The sequence below is a fragment of the Tamandua tetradactyla genome, chromosome X (assembly GCF_023851605.1).
Source record: "Tamandua tetradactyla isolate mTamTet1 chromosome X, mTamTet1.pri, whole genome shotgun sequence".
NCBI classification, from domain to species: Eukaryota; Metazoa; Chordata; class Mammalia; order Pilosa; family Myrmecophagidae; genus Tamandua; species Tamandua tetradactyla.
Window position 1 is genome coordinate 141,337,577 of NC_135353.1, and position 21,471 is coordinate 141,359,047.

At 36.4% G+C, this 21,471-nt stretch overlaps 1 protein-coding gene across 8 annotated transcripts in view; it reads left to right on the top strand.

Annotated features, from left to right (window-relative positions):
* DMD (dystrophin) overlaps window positions 1–21,471 on the top strand; it is a 2,428,671-nt gene that overhangs the window by 1,079,668 nt on the left and 1,327,532 nt on the right. For all 8 annotated transcript variants that reach the window (XM_077145121.1, XM_077145123.1, XM_077145120.1 and 5 more), the window contains 5 exons: window positions 1,419–1,631; window positions 4,587–4,700; window positions 5,641–5,796; window positions 13,890–14,060; window positions 19,779–19,961. In XM_077145121.1, the coding sequence (XP_077001236.1) occupies window positions 1,419–1,631; window positions 4,587–4,700; window positions 5,641–5,796; window positions 13,890–14,060; window positions 19,779–19,961 (837 nt within the window). The remainder of the gene's footprint in view (window positions 1–1,418; window positions 1,632–4,586; window positions 4,701–5,640; window positions 5,797–13,889; window positions 14,061–19,778; window positions 19,962–21,471) is intronic.

A 21,471-nucleotide genomic window follows, 5' to 3' on the forward strand; every position in this document is an offset into this window, starting at 1 on the left:
CAATTACCTGTGAAAAATGGTAATACCTGATTGTAAAGGATGAACCACAGATTTACAAAATGTGATGTCATTTTTCACCTACTGAATTAAAAAGAAAACAATCAAACAAATAAATGAGAACCCTAGAATTCAGTGCAGGTCTGGCAATGATGAGCTAAATATCCTCACTTACTGATGGGAATGCAAATTGAATGTAAATAAAGATCATTCATTTTTACCCAGGTATGCTATTTCCATGAAGTCTATCTTAATGAAATTATCAGAATATACTCCAGGATATGATTGCTAGATACATAAACCCAATGTACAGCGGTATGGAACTAGAAATGGTTTTATAGACCTAATAATGGGGAATGGTTACATGAAGTAGAGAAGGCATTAAAATGCATAGTTTAAAAAAATAATGATATGGGAAAATGCTCACAATAAAACGCCCAGTTCAGAATGTGATTATATTGTCTCAGTACCAGCCATAGGGTAACAATTAAATATAGAACCACACAATAGGCAATAGGATATTTTGCAACCATGAATTATATGTTTGACAAATTTTAAGCAAATTATATAGGTCAGGTGATGAAAGAATAAGTGTATATGTGTGTACATAACATAATGGTATATACAATGTTTTGTTATGCATCGAAAAACACTGAAAGTTGATATAAGAATCTTATTTATAAATAGTGTATTTCTTTCTTTTTTTAATCATGAGGCTTTATTACTTTATGAGCAGAAAGTAACTTTTAAATAAACATAGACTAGGGGAAACTTAAAGATAGGTTTTCCCTTATAAAGGATTGCATGGATTATGCAGAATAAATGTAGAACAAACTTTATAAATTTTACCCAAGAATTTCACCATAATACTACAAAACAGAACAATGTCCTTTGACACATATGGAACTTTACTCAACTGGCATTAATAGGCCACTTATTCAATGAGTACTCAGTATATTCAAAAATTTAATCAATGGGTTTTCGTTTTCCATGTATCAATATTATTTAGGTACAGTTTTACCTAGAAGTAAAATGTCTAAGTTTGGTTTTCTGAGGACTCAGTATAATGAAGTTAAATCCCATTAGCTCTATCAGATATGACAGTTATTAATATATAGTCATGCTGCAATATGATCTGGTGTGCAATTAGGTGTAATCTTTGGTTCAGCCAGACACAGTTTGCATAGACTTGACATTGTTTGTAAAAATAGTCATGTCTTTTAAATGAAACATTGCTGAATAATGTGCCCATGACTCATGTTGAAATATAGACTTTAATTTACTGCTAGTTATTTGGTAACTGATATCGCGGTAGCTATTTTGTTTGCATTTTTAATCATATAGCTTTCAGGGTAAGTGAAACTCATCAATTATTATTCTTCAATTAGTATAAATGTCCTTTATTTTTTTTTCATTTGTAGGCTTTACACAGTTCTCTGCAGGAACAGCAAAGCGGCCTAAACTATCTCAGCAGCACTGTGAAAGAGATGTCAAAGAAAGCGCCCTCCGAGATTAGCCGAAAATACCGAGCAGAATTTGAAGGGATTGAAGGCCGCTGGAAAAAGCTATCCTCCCAGCTGGCTGAACGCTGCCACAAGCTAGAGGAGCATATGACTAAACTCAGAAAAATTCAGGTAATTCAGTATTTTACTTTTATTCGTTTTTTTTCTTTACCTTTTTTCTCCCTAACAACGCATTTTAAAACTTAAAGGCAGGGCAGCCTGGGTTCGATTCTTGGTAGCTGCCCATGCAAAAACAAAAAACAAAACCAAAAAAAGTTAAAGGCAAATAGATAACTGACTTCCAGAGCCTTTCAAAGCCAAGGAGAAATTCAAAAGACACAAAGGAGTGTACCTGACATATTTCTCTTAAAAAAACAATAACAGAATTCTGCTTCTTAGATTATCTTTAGAATGAACTTCTTGTTTTTTTTTTTTTAATCAGTGCAATTTGGAATGAAATATGCTCTTAGCTGAATAATTTCAGAGCCTATGTTTCCTTTGGTATGGTTGCCCCTTACAGCACGGTTTATCACTTAGCTTATGACTTGATACACTTTTTATATATATTTTACGTTAATTAGTGATATCATTTCATCAGCATATTTTAACTTATAAGTGAATGTATAAATTTGACCTCATCATTTACCTTCTCAAACAAACTCCTACTGACTTAATTTCTTTTTAGAGTGCCACCATACAAATAAACACCCATGCTGAAAATAGGCTACTTTAAAACTATGTTTAGCAATATAGGTAAATAACTTTTAAGTGGGCAATCCTTAAATGTTAATGCTAGGAAAGGATCTTTGAAAACATCAGAGTATGATGTAAAAAGCATTGGAATAAGGTGCTTGTGGATTTAAATCCCAGTCCAGTTAATTACATATACACATACAACAATTAAAAACTGGACCTGGAGTGAAAGAGAGTGCAATCAACTGCATAGTCCTTGCCAACACACCCCCAGTCTAGTGAAGGAGAAATGGAAATATATTAGTTTCCCATTGCTGCTGTACAAATTATTGCATACTTAATGACTTTTAATACACAAATGTGTTATCTTATCTGACATTTCTGGAGAAGTCCAAAATCAGTCACAGTGGCCTGAAATCAAGGGGTCAACAGGGCTGCATCCCTTTTGGATCTTCTAAGGGAGACTCAGTTCTTTGCATTATCTCATTTCTGGGGGCCACCTCCGTTCCTTGACTAGTGTCCTTTTCCTCTATCTTCAAGGCCAGCACCTTCGAATCTCCCTCTGAGCCTCCTGCCTTCCTGTCATAAGGACTCCCATGATGACATTGGGCCTACTTGGATAATCTAGGACAATCTCCTATCTCAAAATCCATAATTTAAACATATTTGCAAGATCCCCTTTGCTATGGAAAGTAGCATATTCACAGGCTTTGTGATTAGAGTGTGGGTTTCTTTGAGGAGCCATCATTCAGCCTACCAGAGTGTGGCAGTAGACAGGAAAGAAAGCCAACAAAGAGTTGGAAAAGGGATTATGAGATGTTCTTGGAACATAGGTTTTCTGGGCCATATCTTGAATGAGGACCATTTAGTCAGCTTAAAAAGAAAGAAAAAGTGATCTAGACAAAAGAACCAGTATGTTTGATTGACTAAAAGTAGTTTAATATTGATAAGGCGAAATTTATGTCTGGGGATTAGTGAAATGTATGTTTGGGAAAAATTGGAAGTAAATCATGAACGGTTCACTATGTCATTCTTTTTTTTTTTTTTTTTTTTTTTTAAAGGAAAGACAGAGAGAAGGAAGGAAGGATAGAAGGAAGGAAGGAAGGAAGAAAGGGAAACATCTTTAAACATTTTCTTGTTTTATTGTATTTTGTTTTTCCGTTTTTTGTTACATGGGCTAGGGCCGGGAATCGAACCGAGGTCCTCCGGCATAGCAGGCAAGCACCTTGCCCGCTGAGCCACCGCGGCCCGCCCTATGTCATTCTTTAGAGTACGGATTTTATCCTTAATAATGATGGGATTAAAAGGACGATAATAATGTGGAACCATTACTGGTATTTAAAGGGGGAATTAGATGATTTCATTTGTGTTTTCAAAACATCACTATGCAAAGAGGAGGGTAGGAGAAGGGAAAATATGGTCACCAATGTGGATAATGAAATAGAGTGGGACAAGACTGAGGCAGAAAACAGAAAATACTAATGCAGTAATGAAGGATCCAATAATAAAACCTGAACTTGGAGAATGGCAATGTGGAACAAAATAAAACCGGACTTGAGCGATACCCGCAAGGTGATAATATTGAAGTTCTTAGATTTAGTCATTTGCTTTTACTGTTATTTTTAGTAATCACGTCACAAGGGAAACATTCTGTAAAGCATCTGTTTTATATAGAAATATAATTAAGAATGGAGAGTATAGCAATCTATACTTTGCATGGAATAAAGAAATTTGACAGTCGTCCATTTGAAAAGTATAAGAGAAAAAAGCATCAGGAAGAAAAACCAGTAAGGAGAAGAACAATGGGCGGTGTCACTGGCTACTTATAAATTATAAATGATGGCATTTTTCACCTAATCATTACTTCAATCTGTTCAGGCAAATAAGGAATCAAAAGCTTTCTCTTTAAAGATGACAAAATCTTGGTCTGAAAGTTCCCAACTGGAGGGACTATTGAAACTGTCAACTGCAGAAAACAATTTGTGCAAGTTTGGGTTTAGGGAGCCTATAAAGACACCATTAACTTGAGTTTATAGTTCCTAGTTTGTTTTATGTACTGTAAGGGCACATTGTTGGTATTACCGTGAGTTGTTTTCTAACTTAAAATTTCTCTAGAGGGGGATATGATTTAACGTTCTCGAGAGGAACATCATAAAACCACATTTGGTAGTAATTTTTTATTTTTAACAATAGCAGACTTCATACACCAGTGCTCCGACAGTAGACCATAAAAATGCAGTCTTAGTAAAAAATATTTTTTTCCTGAAGAGCTACTTAGAGACATCCTTCAAACATGGGAATTGTTTCTTGCCTGTTCAGTCCTATCAGCACGAAGAATTGTGTTAGCAGCAGTCAGCACCCCAAAAATGCTTTAAACTGGTCCTCTGCTTCCAGAATCACATCAAAACCCTGAAGAAATGGATGGCTGAAGTGGATGTTTTCCTGAAGGAGGAATGGCCTGCCCTCGGTGATTCAGAAATTCTCAAAAAACAGCTGAAACAGTGCAGGGTAAGATTATTAAATGTCTTTCATGTGAATATCTTTATGTGTGTAATGCTATTTGGTTGGACTTACGGTTTGCAGACAGGACTGTTTTGCATCCCCTCCCCCCAGAGGACATTTGGCAATGTCTGTGGACATTTTTGGTGTTCACAACTTGGAGGGCGGGGTATACTAGCATCTAGTTTGTAGAGGCCAGGGTGGCTGCTAAACATCCTACAGTGTATTAGATAGCCCATCACAACAAAGAATGAGCCAGCTCAAAATGTAAATTGTGCCAAGGTTATGAAACTCTGAGTTAAATAAGTGAGAAACAGACAGAACATTGCCTTTGACTTCGACTTCACTTTGCAAGATTATTTTAGTCTAAAATGCAGTTTAATTTAAAGATAAAGAATCCTTTGGGCTCTTTGTTATATATTACTACAGATTATAAGTCATATTATGTTGCTCCCTCTGTGTATAATGTACTGTACTATAATATAACAAAATGTAAAGTTTTGAAATAACATTCATGATGCCATTGTCATCCTGAAGGAAGAAAATAATTTAGGTTTTTAAAGACCTTTCTTTGCAAGTACAAGCCTAAAAAAAAGCAACTCCATATTGTTGATAACCTTCACACCCACCATGCATTTCTATAAACAATTGCTGATATAACCTGTGTTTGAAAACCAAATTCCTTTAAAAAAAATTAGTAATGCATAAAGCCTGTCAGTTTCACATATTTTGCTAGCAAGTATAATTAAATTGATTTCCTTTTGTTTCTGATCTAAGTAGAAAAGAGATTATTCCTTACTTTATTTGTACCCTAAAAACCAAATCTTAAAAGACATAATTCATGTATAAGGTCATGATTCATATTTGCAAGTGTGTCTCCTATCGATGTTGTATTTCTGATATGTCATGCTGATATTTTCAGCTAGCCTATACTGACTTATTTCCTTAGCTTTTAGTCAACGATATTCAGACAATTCAGCCCAGTCTAAACAGTGTCAATGAAGGTGGGGAGAAGATAAAGAATGAAGCAGAGCCAGAGTTTGCTTCCAGACTTGAGACAGAACTCAGAGATCTCAACGCTCAGTGGGAACACATGTGCCGACAGGTATGCTTGCCATCTTCTTTGCTGCAGCTTCCCTGTATTTAAATAAGTAAAATTCTTAATGCCTCCCTTCACTCTTAACCCTTTTGAAAAATTCTGGCCCTGACTGTATTAGTGCTTTAAAGCATAGTTACTCAGACAAAGTAGCCACTGTCTAGCATATACAAATATTTTCATGGTAGAATTTGTAAATAGTGCATCGATACCTTATTGAGATCTTTCTTTTTTTCTTTGCATGGGCAGGCACCCGGAATCGAACCCGGGTCTCCAGCATGGCAGGCGAGAACTCCGCTTGCTGAGCTACCGTGGCCTGCCCTATCTTATTGAGATCTTAAAGTGACCTTCTTGGATGCAATTTTGTTTTAACATGTAGTGGCATACTGAAAGAAAAGAACAAACAAACATCCTTTCCTTGGGCACTCATGTTTTATTGCATGTGTGACTTTTTAAGAGTCATTGAATTGACCCGAAGATGCTTGGTGTAGGAATAAAATGAATGATTTGTTTATGTGTATGCACAAATATAAGAAATAATTTTCACTTCCGATTGTTATTAAGAGTTGTCAGTTCAACTTCTTCAGAACATGATTTCAAAAAGTGAGTTAAGAATAGGAAACAGTTGAGAATAGTTCGTTGTAAAAAAGCAGAAACTAACTGTACTTTTATTTCTGAATCCCTCATTTTCAGACGCTAGAATGTCTTTTATAGATGACTTTTTAAATTTCAATATTCAGTTATAGAAAAGAATATGTTATATGCACAATCAATGTATGTCACAAATTTCTTGTCCAAAAGATGAAATTTTGACCTAAAGCAGTGACTACTCTGAAATTCACCAATATCGTTTTTAGAGCTAATGAGAGGTTTCAATCTCTGGGTGTTAGAGGCAGTCTTTGGTTATTACTAAGTTACCTTCCAAAATTGAAAAGATATCATGCCAAAAGGCAAAAACTAAATGTGAAAAAGAAAAGAACTTATGAAAGTAAAAGTCCAGGCAAATCACCCAGCCAATATAATCTCTGACAAATGCTCAATCATTCTATTAACTCACAGATGAGTTTCCCCTGGGTCAGCTACCTTGCCTTCTGCCCCTGGAGCAAGTCAGTTCTAGAAGAGATGTTTAGGAAAAATTTATTACTTAAATCATTTATTATACCATCAATGTTTTCATGGAAGGCAAGTATGAAAGGTATATGTTTGTTGAAAGTTCTCAGTAGTTGAATAGAAAGAACACTACTGGTTCATGTAAAGTGTGGAGAATAACAACAGCCAAAATATATATAAAGTCAACAATACTACTGAAACCTCAAGGTTTTTATGTTATAGAAGTGTGATTTATAAAGCATCTCTATTCCCAATATGTCCTTGCCAAAGACCTTCTGTCTGCTATTTTAAAACATGTCAAGAATTGGTTGTTCAAGAGAAGTATTTTAAACATATGTCAGTGTCATTTTACATAACCAAGATTCCAAGGATTCCAGCCATATTCTGATTCCATCTTCTAATCCTAGATGTTTTCGTGCCTCTGGTTTTCCATGGAATATCACACTGTCCATGGTATGACGCTATGGCCATATGACATAGGTTTTGAGGAAGGAACCATGCACTCAAGGAGAGGTGGAGGGCAGAATAAAATAGATAAAAGCAGCGAAGCCAGGCTTGGGTGTTGGTACCAATTCAGGATTCTAGGGAGAAAATTGGAAATGAGGTATAAATTTATGCATTATGGAAATGCCTGCATACAAAATGAAGCCGCGATCAGTTCACTGTCTAATTAGCTGTGAGGATAGCAAAGACCAGAAGTTAGAAGACTTGCTCTATCATTACCTGTTTTGCCACTAACCAGGCACCTCTTTTGCACCTGAATTTTCTTCTCTATTGGGTTAAAGATAATTCCTTATTACTAGTAGATGCCAGGGTCTTGGGGAAAAAAAAAAACCTAATAATTAAGAACACAATTGTTCAAATGAGTGATACACTTGAAGATACTTTGAGATTCCATGATGTGATTTGGGATTCTTTTAAATTCTACATTTTCTAAATCCAAGTGAAAAAACAATCATATTCTAGCTATTTCTACAATAATAGAAAAACCTAATGACAATTACCAAAAAATTAATCATCCAGACTCAAAGAGAGAAATAAAGGAAATGGAAATGAGTAAAGAAGGAAGAAGGCAGATGGGCATGCATGTATACACACAAAATTTAGAAATGCAAATGCTACATGATTTATACAGTCGCATAGCCCACGGACCATATATCATATCTGACCTGTGCATGCATTTTCTTTAGGCCACTCTGTATATTCAAGCATTTAAATTACATGGCAGCTTAAAAATGGAAAATTATATATAAAATCATGTACTTCTGACAATTGAAAATCAGAGTTTTTTTCAGCGATGGCCTTAGCATTTCTGTTCAGGGCAAATGTCAGCAGGAGCTGAGGAACAAACCCTCCATTTACAAGGGGAAAGAATTCTCCACTTTGCCCTGGATTACACCACATCAGGGTCCAGTGGGCATTTGAGTTTGCAAGCTTAGCGAACTCTGATCTATGAGAAATAAGTTAAAAGACCTTGCCTTCTGCCACTTATCTACCTTTTTTTTTGTTTGTTTTGGTTTGTTTTCCAAGAAGTTAGGCACATATTTTTTCTTTTAAATTTCTCACTATCAGACAGCTTTTCTCAGCCTTTGTGCTTGTCCCAATTGGTACTTGACAGCTCTTTATCATCAGCGCTTCTGGGTGTGAAAGCCCGCATATGTGCACTCTCATGCTATACATCTGCTCTAAGCATGTCATCGATGAATCGGATTTCAGCGATTGTGTATATCGTATTACATACCTTCTCTGAAGTAGGTCTTTAAGCTTCGTACTTCTTCACGTCATCCACTATAACTTCTTTCTTTCCTAATTTATCAGTGATAGAGAGATGTACTTAATTTTTTTGCCCTATGTTCTAATTGATTTAAGACGTTGCTTACCTGGGTGATTGAGTAGCTAGTATAACATCTACTATTCTGTCCTGCCAGTCAGATGAGTTTTACAGCTTTTGACAAAAATCATAAAGTTATTTTAGCCTTTTTTATCAGAGCAACAGAAATAACAAAGATGACAAAACTCCCTTGAAGAGTTTGTGTTCTTTTTTAGTTGAACCTTGTCACTATATGTGGCAGTAGTAACTAGAGTTATTAAATAGTCGGATTAGTAGGCTCCACGTGGGTAGCAAAATAACTGGATGTGTCACCTAAATTATTTAGTTTGCCTTTTCACCTTAAACAGGTTTTGCAACTTCTAAAAGTTCCTTTTGAAACATTGCTACATGCCACAAATATCTAGTGGTCTAACTCTTACCTGACATTTATAATTCTAAATTCCTCTTCACTGTTATATTGAATATATTAAATCAATGAATCATATGCATTTAAATATATAACGGATTTAGAAAAAAACGTTTTGTTAAATTTTTCCTTCATTGATGATTTGAACATTTTCCCACAAGTATTTCTTAAACATTTGCTGTCACATATAAGTGGTGGATAAAATAGATAATAGCACTTTTTTCTCATGGAGGTTCTAGTTTAGTGGAGAAGATGGAAAATAAATGAGTAAACACACCACACAAATACCTCGTTTTAATTGTTGATTCCTCTTCTGAAGGAAGCAATCGGAATTCTCCGAATGAGAATGGCGGGAGTAGGGAACCTGGATGGTCAGTAAAGCTTTCTCTGAAGATATAAATTAAAGCTGATACCTGAGTAGTAAGAAGAGTCTGACATTTGATGTGTGGATGAGAAGAGATTCTGAATAGAAAATGTAGTGGCAGAAACATGTGAGACAGGAGGAGGTTGAGTGTTTTTGAAGGCAATCAAGGGAGGCCAGTCTGACTGGAACAGGGTGAGCCAGAGAAAATGAATGGGAAATAAAGTTCATGAATGGTCTTATACAACGTGGGTGGGGATTTTGCCTGTATGCCAAGCGTATGTGGAAGCCATGAAATATGTTTGGCATAGAAATGGCATCATCTATATGAGTTTTAAAAGTTTGTTATTTATTCCTGTTATATAAAGAACAAATCAAAGGGAGCCTGAGCAGAAGCAAGTAGGAATTGCAGTGGTCCAGGGAGGAAATAATACTGCCGCAGACTACGGCAATGCTAGTGAAGATGTAGAGATATGAACAAACGTGTAACATGCCATCCTCTTCTGACATTAATCTTGGTTCATCGTTAAATCCTCTTCCAAACTTTTTGCAACCTTTCCATCAAGGTAGAGCTGGTTAGAATATTTATTGATCAGTCTCGTTGCTGTTTACTCTATTTTTCTGGGTTTTTCTCCAGCATTCATTGATCAGCATGAGGAAGGGTCTGGTAATCTGTCAAAACTGGACCAAGCTGCTGGTGGGACTCAAATTTTGTTGAAACTTCAGTGCTCCGTGGCCACCTCTTGTCTCCTATATTTCTCTTATAGAAGATATCAAATGGATCAGCAGATCCTGTTGGTTCTAGGTTCAAAATATCCAGGACCCAACAATTTCCCACTGCCTCATCTGCTTCTACCCTAGATGAATCCCTCATCCTCCTTTTCTTGGATCATTGCAGTCTATTCCTAACTGGTTTCCTGTCTCCACCCTTGCCCCTTTCACAAAATCTGTTTTCAACACAATAGCCAAAATGAGCCTTTTTAAAAGTAAGATTAAACCACCTCTCTACTCACAGCCCTCTGATAACTTTTCATGGTACTCATTGCAAAATCTAAGCCTGTAAAATGAACTATAGACCACATAGGAAGAGAGGATTTAGCATAGCCAGTGCTCAGTGGTATACTTGTAGATATTTAACAATTACTGTTATGAATGAAGATGAAAATATAGGCATAGGGTCAGATTTAGAAGAAAACAAGGGTATATTAATTCTGATGTCTATGGATATATATATATATATATCCATCCAGTTATATTTTTGGCAGTATGGGGAAAAAAGGGTCTGAAACAAGACTTCATATCTGAGAAGGAAATGGAGTAGAGAAATGGCTTCAAAATAGAGTGATGAGAGTAGGTACAAAGGTAGTTCATTAATAGAATTCTGGCCTGCCATGCATGAGACCTGGGTTCAATTCCTGGCCCATGCCCTTCCCCAAAACAAACAAACAAACAGAAAACAAACAAACAAAAATTCAACAAATGGTGCTGCAATGACAGAATACTCACATGGAAAAAGAATGAAATGTGGTCCCCGCCATACAGCATACAAAAAAATGATTTAATAAAAAAAAAAAGTGATTGGAGGGATACAATAGAACTCTGCAAAACGTTAATATTTAAGTTTCAGCAAGTAAAAGAAAGATAACAAAGCAACTGTGTGGGGGTTCAAGGAGAGCCAAAAGAAATAAAGAATGACCATATAAAGAAACTGTAATGTCAGGAAAGTAAGAGATTCCAAGAAGTAGGGCATAATCATGAGATTCAAGTGCTTCAGAGGGATGAAATGTGAACTACAGAGAGGTGTGGGAGGAGGATGTTTGGAAACTGAACTTTTGATTTAGAATTAGGGAATCCCTGCTGATATTAGTAAGAGGAGCTTCAGTGGAGTGATGAGGATAGAAGACAAATTGTAGCTGTCGGGGAATTCTTCAGAAGCCAGAAAACAGGGAAGGGGTACACTGTTCTTTTTTAAAAGTGCTTTTACTTTTTTTCATTAAAGCAGAATCAAGAACATGTTTATAGGATCAGTTAAAAGAACCAAGAGAGGGAAGTTGAAGAAATTGTAAATCCAGGGTAATCTTGAGGGTTGGCACAGGGGAGGACAAAATCCAGAACATTGGTTCCTGACAAAAGTCATCTACTCTACCTTGGGCAAGAAGAGAGGAATCTCTTTCTCTGAGATCAGAGGTTAAAGAAAGTAGGGAAGAGGGGCAGAGGGAAGTGTTGCATTTGCAAATTCTAGAATAGAAAACACAAAGAACTTTCTATTTCATCTACGAAACAGAAGGGAATGTAATCTAATGAAACTGGGGTGGTTGGGGTGGTAAACTGATCGGTTTAAGGCAAGCATGTAGGACTCACTAATGTGGCACAGGTCTGGGGGAAATTCTCATTTTAATCCAAACCATTTTCTCACCGAAATCTCTTGAACATGTGAAACCACAAAAATGTCATACCTGTCTCTGAGGAATGGTAAATGTGGAAGGGACTTTGGAAATCATTTGGTCCAATTGTTAGATTAGTTATGAAGCTGAGATCAAGAGAAATGAAGAGATGTTTCCAGTATAACTTAGCTTGCTAGTGGTAGAGACCAGGTGGGGTACTGACTCCAAAGCTAGTCTTATACCTTTGTACTCTCATCTCAGAATGACCTCCTACCTTTTTTTTTTTAAGAAAATCATTCCTGATTCCTTTCTTCCGATTTAGCCTAATAACACATGATCACATGCACACACACACACACACACACACACACGCCTTTGGCTAAGTTCCTTCAGTAACTAAACTTGTTGTAGCTTTGCCAACTGCCTCAAAAGATAATAACATAACAGAGCATCTGAGTAGAAATTTAACAGCAGGTATACTTAGGTTTATTATAGGTTCAGTGACTACGCAAAAGTATTCATACCTTTACTAGTATAATTGTTAGATATTTTGTTCTAGCCCTGGCAGAGGGAAACATTTATTTACATTTCAATAGCTGAGGTACGACATTCATGGAGAGAGTAAGAACCAAAGTACAGTTTCAATTGAACTACCTTAAGTTCAAGATGGTTGTAAAGAATTAGGTTGTAAAGAATTAGTTACTATAATGATAGTTGTATACATATTTAATATTTGCTAAAGTATCCTGAAAACTTCATTATACTAAAACTATGCATTAAAATTAAAGCTTGACTATGGCAAAAAATCTGTTCTTTAAAAGACAGAACTGTATTTAATCTCAGAGAGAAGAATAGCAAAGTTTGATTAGAGTTTTTACTTTAAGGCAATAGACATGTGCTATATTCAATTATTCTAATAGTAAATTGAGGATTTCCCCTGAGTGTGGTATGGCAGGGTACTCTGTAACAAACCCTTAGCATTCATGCTTCCCTTTTAAATGTTTTAAATTTTGCTATTTTTTGGGTTAAAAATTAATAAATTCCATTGTACAAACCTTAATATTTCAGAAGTATAAGTGCAAGTCCTCTATAACCGCACATATCTTTTGCAGCTTGCTATTTAAACTATATATATATATACATTTATATATATAGTACAACTTTACAAATCAGTACAGATGTATTGCTGATTCAAATTGAACTTTGCCCGCACAACTCTGTACACTTGTTTTTGCATAATTCATTCTTAAAAGTGGAAGACTAAACTCAGGTTTCATGAACATTCATTGTTTAAATAAATGCTGCCGGCTTGCTGTCTGAACGATTGCACTGTGTTGGATATTTCCCTCAGCGGGTATGAAAACTTTTGTTTCTCACATTCCTGCCCAAACTGGGCATTTTAACTACTTCATTTTTGCCAGTCTTACATGTGAAATTGCATTATTTCATTTTACTTTGCAGTGATTTCACTGTGGATGTGACTGAGCAAACTTTCATACATGCATGACATTTCCATTTTCTTTCATTGAAATACCTGAATAATTATTTCTATGAATGCCAATAAATTAGTTTTCCAACTGGAAAATACGATAAAATAATTTTTGTTTTCTCCTATTCCCTAGTCACAGAAACTTATCACTGCACAGAACAACTACATTATTGTCAAAGGTCAATCTGTTCAATTTATTAATTGAGCACACCAAGTAAAAGGCCATAGCTTATTTATTTATTTATTCTTTGCACGGGCAGGAACCAGGAATCGAACCCAGGTCTCTGGCATGGCAGGCAAGAGCTCTGCCTGCTGAGCCACCATAGCCTACCCCATAGCTTATTTTTATACTTATGTGAAATTAAGTTTATCCAGTTGCCATCAGTTATTTACCTTGTGCTTTTATTCCTTGGTGCATCCTTACTAAATGAACTTTATGTTTTCTACCGACTGCTGAATAATATAATGATACTGTTTTGTGAATTTCAATTGTCATGGTTTGTTTATTTGTTTTTTGGAAGGTCTATGCCAGAAAGGAAGCCTTAAAGGAAGGGTTGGACAAGACCGTAAGCCTTCAGAAAGATCTATCAGAGATGCATGAATGGATGACACAGGCTGAAGAAGAATATCTAGAGAGAGATTTTGAATATAAAACGCCAGATGAATTACAGACGGCAGTTGAAGAAATGAAGGTAAAAAAAAAAAACAAAGGAAACAAAGCAAAGAAAGAAAACAGAAAGCAAAGCAAATCATTGCAATGCTACTTGAAACTGTGAATCTGCACATTTACTCTTTTCTTAGTTTAACTGAGATTAATTTCAATTGATTTAGTTTCACATGTGCTATATATTATGTAGACTTCTTAAGCTGTTTATTTCTTTATTTTAAAGCCCTGTGGTCAAAATGGAAATATTGACATTCACTGTTTGAAATATTATTTCCTTGAAATAATCCCATTAACTGTATCTAGCAGATGTAAATTCACGTTGAAAATGTGTCAAAGTATTCTTGGAAAGAATGTAAGGTGTGATCAATAGGCTATGTTAATTTGGTAACTGACCTTAGAATTTAAAAGTACTAAATATTTTAACTAGTGCCCTTTAATGTAGATAAAAGGGATTGAGTTTACATGGGCTTCTCTTGAAACAATAGGATCAAAATAGAGCATGGACTCAAGACCATGCAAAGGGATATGTAGCAGGTACTTGGAGGTAATGGCTGGAGTTAATTATAGTCGGTGGCGTTTCAGTTCAGATTTGGGCAACTCAGAAGTCCACTAAATTCTCAATTTTATCAGGAGTAAATGAGATGATAATTCCTAACCTGAGCGTATGCTCTGAGGATTTAATTTATATGCAGGTGAATTGCTTAGCTCAAAGTGGGCACTCAGTTTGTACTAGCTCTAATCATAACTATATTTTGTGTGCACCAGCAGCAATTAGGGCCCAGGTAATTACATAATGTTCTGACCACACTAGCCTGTGTGAAATATTAATAGATATTCGTTTGGTTTGAGGCAGCATGACAAAACATAATCCTTTTGGAGCCAGACACTTAGGTTTAAAACCGGATTTGGCCCTCTGCCAACTGCATAACCTTGGGCTAATTACATAAACCCACCCAACCTCAGTTCTCTCATTTATAAACTGGGTTTTAAAGTGCCTGCTTTGCAGACTTGTTGGGAGGGTGAAATGTGAAAGCCTTAACCCAGTGCTTTGTTGCTGCATGGCAGGAAATTAATTATACATACTATATTATATACATAATTTATACAATCATTCAACATATGTTTATTATAGTTAATAGCTACTTGCTGTGTCAGCCAGAAAACACTCATGAAAATTCACATCTTTAAACATCAAATAAATCATGTGGCTTTAGTCACTTGTAGAAAGGAAAACTGAAATATATAAGAAATACTCTGCATTAGATAAACAGTAATCATTTCTAGGGTATTAAAAACTAGAAAGTTATTCTAATCGAGCATTACCATATGTCATTCTTCTCCCATCAATAAATATTTATTGCAAACTTACTCTGTGCTTACCACTTGTGAATAGGGTGGTGAACAAGACATAAAGCTCACCTCTCTTCTTGGAGTTTATGTTCTAGTTGGTGGAACAAAAATAATTTGAGATAATGATAACTTGCCTTTTTTTAAAAAAAACACAACAGACTTGTGAGCTAGAGAGGAATTAGTAGTGATCGAGGGGTAGGACTGGTAGAATGCTATTTTAGACAGGGTTGACTCAGAAAGCATTTATGAAGAATTATATATAATCTGAGTTCCAAATCACAAGGAAAAGCCGACTATTAAAGAAAAAGATTCATGGAAGCATATTCCAGTCAAAAGGAAAAGCTCCTCTAAAGAACCAAAGACTAACTGGGGAGCAGAAGAGGTCTGGCTGCCGGAAGCGAGTAAAGCAGGGGGTAAGCGACCTGAGATGAGTTTGAGGGGGCAGACACATGACTGTTAACGCTGCAGTTTTATAGGATGTGACAGGAATTTTGACTCTAAGCGAAATGGGACAGGCAGTGGAAGGTTTTAAACAAGGGAATGCGATCAAAAAACGGAAATCCCCACATAGGTCAAATAATTTCGCCATAGTCACAGGCCTTAGCCATGGTAAAACCAGCCAGATTCAAGCTATCTCATTTCATTTCGTTTTGTTTTGTTTCGTTCTGTCCCCTTCCATTCCATTCTATCCTAAGCTACCTCTATTTTATTTTATGAATCACGCAGGGGACCCCTGTGGACTTTTCCCTCACATCTCCATTCCCTTGTGGCCTGCTCTTACCACCTCTTCTAACACTATCTAGCTCCTGTCTCTGGTCTCTAAGTAGCTAATCAGCAGCCCCCTTATGTTCGGTCACTCTGTGTTCCTTCTCGGAGACCTTTGGCTCAATGCCCCTTCTGACCCTCTCCCTCCTCTCCTCGAGCCCAGCCACAAACCCAGTTGCATCCCTTTTCTTTACCAGTGGTGGAGAGCAGATCATCTCAAATTTCCATGTTTTAACAACAATATCTGTAATGAGTGGTCCAGCCAATGAATCCACATTCATTGGTGTGTTTGACCAATGGAACTAGCTACAAAACGGGTGCAACATGGGGTAATGTTGAAAACAGGAAGAGCTCAGATAACCCCTGGCAACTGTAAGCAGGGGTGTTGGCAGGATACCCTTATTTCTTGATCTTGGGTCTATTTCACTACCTTAAGGTAGTGACGGTACCTTGCCCACCTGTGCTCATATTGGGACTAAAAATGGCTTTATTGTCCAAAGAGGCTAAAAGATTTACTCTGTCAGTTCTCCCCAATTTGCTCAGAGAAAGAGTGGAGACTGCCTTCAGTTTTCTTTCCTTCCCTTTCCTGTGTTTTGCTTGTTTGGGAGGACTTGATTAGATTACCCACCCTCCCAACAAAACTTTTCTGTTAACACCAAAGGACTGAGTAGACTGTTTAACATAGTGAACAGACTGTTTAAGTAACATCTGACTTTGAAACTCTTCGGTCTGCAATAGGTTGATGCTGAAACGTCATACTAAAACCCTTAAAATATTTGTACCTTCATGTTTAACTGTTTTCTTCTTTCTTTTTTAAATGTTTATACCATTGAAACTCTGGTCCTAGAGCTTATCAGAACTTAGACAAAGTGCACTTAACTATTCTCATCGCATAAGGTGACGACGAACTAGAACTGTGGTTCTCAAACTAGAGCATGCATCAGAAATATCAAGAAATTTCATTAAAATGCAGACTGCTGGGTCCTGCCCCTAGAGTGTCTGATTGGGTGGGTCTAGGGTGGGACATGAAGGTTTTTCTTTCTAATAAATTTTCAGATGAGGCCAAGGAACAGATTCCAGATGGGTTCCAAAGAGCAATACTTTGAGAACCACTGGTTTGAGATATTGGCAGTGAAAGGTATCTGAGCATTTGATGGTTATATCCATAGAAAGAAGTGGCCCAGAACCACCACTCTTTATTAGGATTATGTCCAAACTTTACCATCCTTTCATTTTCTACCTTTCCCTGCTGTGGAAAAATTCCGTATAATGATCTCTTTGCTTTATCTCTACTGGGATTAATATATTTTGCTCTCTTTATTCTATGAACCCTTCCTAACTTCTAAGCCTGTTTCTAAAAATAAAAAGGAAGCTATGAAAGCCTAAAAACCAAAGAAGGAAGTGTTCTCCTGTGTGCATTTTTTTTCATAGTTGCATAGGTTGTATGTAACATATATGAAATATTATTTATTCACCCAGTCCATGACAATGATGCCCCTTCCTCATCTCACTGAGGATTTGAGATGAGTTTAAAAGAAACTCTGAGAGAGGAAAAAGAAAAAAACATACATAACTCCTGGGACAATTTACTTAAACTCTCTGAGCCTCAGCTTTCTAGTGCTTAATAAAGAACTGATAAGCTGCATCTCAATATGGTATCAATCCACATCTGATGTAGCACTCAGTAGCACATGGCAAGTGATTAATGGTTGGCAGTGTTGTTGATAATACGTCATTATCACCACAGTCATATGTAATTTGTGTTGACATCACGTGGTGATCTCGAATCACTCAGTGCACCCTCCCCCAATGATTTATTTGGAATATGCATCTAAAAATTTCACTCAAATTAAAATCAGGCAAGACAAACCTTTTCTAGAAAGAAAATCCCTGCCCTTGCCATCATATTATATACTTTTAAAGTATTATGGGACTATACCCAAAGGATTAGGATGATTATTTCAAAAAATATAAAGATATTTTATCGATTTTATTGTCCGTGTCCTGCCCATCTCTCCTTAACTTACATCATTTTACTGCAAACAGCCCAAATTCCATTTGCCAGAACCTGCATTGCTTTACTAGGGACCCATCTGTAGACACTGACCCCTGCTTTTCCCACCTGTTTGGACAGGCTGCAAGTACAAGGAAATTCATATCCTCCCAACATCCTCCAACCAATGAAGGGAGTTCGTTGAGAATCAACTCCCCAATTCCCTTACCCCTGAGTGGGATAACCCTGAGGCTTGTTTTTCCAGAGTTTCCCAGCAGTATAAACTGCAGTCACCAACAGTGGTTGCTTGGCTTAATAAGTATAATCTTATATCTCCCTTCCCTTTCCTTTCTAAATTCTCCTATTCTTCCACCTGCATTTCCTTCACATTGCACAGAAACTGCTTATGCTTGGACCCTCATCTCGGGGCTGGCCTCAAGAGGAACCCTAACTAAATGTATATTGTGTCTCTGTGTGTGCATATGTGTCTGTGTGAGTTTCCAATATGCATGGCCACATTGACTGATAAAGAGTGTGGGTGCCCCCCACCCCCAGCAGAAGTCACCATCAACAGTCTTAAAATTTAACAAGTAAGATTTGTTACTTTTAGGAACGAGGGAGAATCTACTCCATGGGAAACTGCGGTGTCTGAATGTCAGAAAGAACCTATTACAGGTTTCGGGCTTGTCCAAGGTGATTTGATTGGAGGGAGGATTTGAGGGTTTTTGCTTTGGGTTGGATGCCATCAGGAAGTGGGGCTAACTCTCTGATTGGGTATCTTAATAAGTCTTGTCTAGAAGGAGGGAAGACTAGAGCAAGCATTAGCCTGTAATTGATAAAGCAGCAGCAGTCACGCACATTAACAAGCCAGGGAGATGTTCGGCATTTTTTGGACAGTGTTCATGATTTTGTCTGTGTTCAGGCATGATTACAGAGTGATCTTCTTGTTATTGTGTTCTAAAGTCTCATTGTCTGATGTTGAACAGTTTATGTCCAACAGGTGAAGACCGAGACACAGCTGCGTGCGCCAGGCCAGCTCCTAATGTCAGGCTGCATTTGTCTTTCTCAGGATGATAGCCTATTCCATTGGCTAATTTATGAGGTTACCAGTATTGATTAGAACTTTCTTTCATCAAAATACGGTCATGGATTTCTCCTTAGAAGACCTTTCTATGAGAATTATCTGTTGATTTAAATAATGATATTTGTACTCATTTCAAAATGATTCATGCATCTGAGTAATTTAGAAGTGATTTCAATTCTAGACTACAAGATACTTTTGAACAGAGTTAATACTGAAATGCTTGTTTCTTGCCTGTTTAAAACAGGTTTACTTATACAGATGTGTGCAGATTTGGCCATGAATCCATACACACATAACATATGAGTTTTCAAACTATTGTTTGAATATAACGCAAATTCTGTTATATTCAGATTACACATTTTTTTTCCCTTCATGTTTGCAATGACAACTAAACCTAAATTTGCATAGGGGATCAGAGTCAGCACTGGTTTATTTTTTATCAACTTCATCATAGCAGGAAAGTTATGAGGAAGAAATTATACGATGCACAGGAAAGTCGAGTCATTGCCTTGCTAATAAGATGGCATTCTTTGTTGTTTTTTTTTTTTCAGAGAGCTAAAGAAGAGGCCCAGCAAAAAGAAACAAAAGTGAAACTCCTCACAGAATCTGTGAATAGTGTGATAGCTCAAGCTCCTCCTGCAGCCCAAGAGGCCTTAAAAAAAGAACTTGAGACGCTCACTACTAATTACCAGTGGCTCTGCACCCGGCTCAATGGCAAATGCAAGACTCTGGAAGTCAGTTGATTTTCTTTTTCTTTGTCAATCATACATCCACACAGGGCCATAGGCAAAGCAGAGTGGTTAAGAACTTAGGCTCTGGTGTAAGACAACTTCCATTGGAATTCCTCACTCAAGCCAGTGGCTTGACTCCTTCAAACCCATTCCTCATCTGTAAAATGGATGGCAAAATTCTACCTACTTCATGAAGTTGATGACAAGATTAAATGATTTCATCTGTTTGAGATACTTAGAGTAGTGCCAAAGAAATGTGAACAGTTATTCTTCTTGATAATAGTTACCGTCATTATTATTAGACCACAAAAGTCCTATAAGTATGTTTCTACCAATTTTTAGAAATCATCTCTAATTATATACATATGCATATATACATATTTGAGTGCACATAAATTTATTTTAGTAAGTGAGCACGATAGTATTTTGTGGAGGTATATATCCTATTGTAATTGTCCTTAATAATCGTCATGCCCTCTGATGATTTACAAGACATTGCCGAACTAACTATTTTTTATTGTTGACGTTTTTACACCATACTTACTTATTATCCCTAAATCCTGCTTTATTTTTCCCATGTGCCTTACTCCCTAGATTATATATCTGAATATAGTTGTTAAAGAATTTAGGTGCCTCATCATAGTTGAGGAACATTGCTGTGAGGTTTGTGTGTTTTATGTTGAGTATTTGATGTTTAAATGCAGGTGCCATTCTGAGATCAGTAGATTGGACCTTCAGAAATCATAAAATATACCTTTTTTAACCTAAAATAGCCAAACTATTTTAACTCCACCAATATTATAACTTTATTATAAAATAGGATTGCTGAGTTTCTCCATTATCCATTCAAATTCCTTCATTATTTACCAGTCCTTATACTTTTATTTATCCAATTCACTCACCAGACACTTGCCAGGGAGCATCTATATGATAGGAACTACTACAGTTGCTGAGCATATAAAGACAAACCTCTTGTATTAGTGCTGTGTGAGAAGGAAAGGGAAGCAGAGGAGAGATGGTGAAAATCCAAAGGAAGTTACACCTAATTCACTCTGATGTCATATCAGAGTTTTTCTAACTAGGAAATTGCTTGATGCTGATATTTACAGAAAACACGTAAATATTCTTTTATTTCTACCATAGACACATTTTTCTGTTGTGAATGTGAATGTATTTTTTTAAAGACCTTATTCTGCATTTCCCAAGATTTTATTTAGCTTTTCTGCAAATCTGTCTCTTCTTTTACATACCTGCTTTCTTATCCTTTCTTTAGTTAAGCAATTTAAACATGCAATTTGTTGAAGTCTCAAGAAGTAATAAACATGAAACAGTCTTATTTTTCCAGTAACTACAACCAACTATGTCAAACCTCATTCTCTTCTGAGTAATTGACTTCTTAGACAATATTTCAGTCTGGTCTCATAGCTTTTCATTCATTTTTAGTTATTAAAATTTTCATTTAAATTTCAATCAAAAACTTAATTAAAATCTTCTACCATTTTAGGTTAATCTT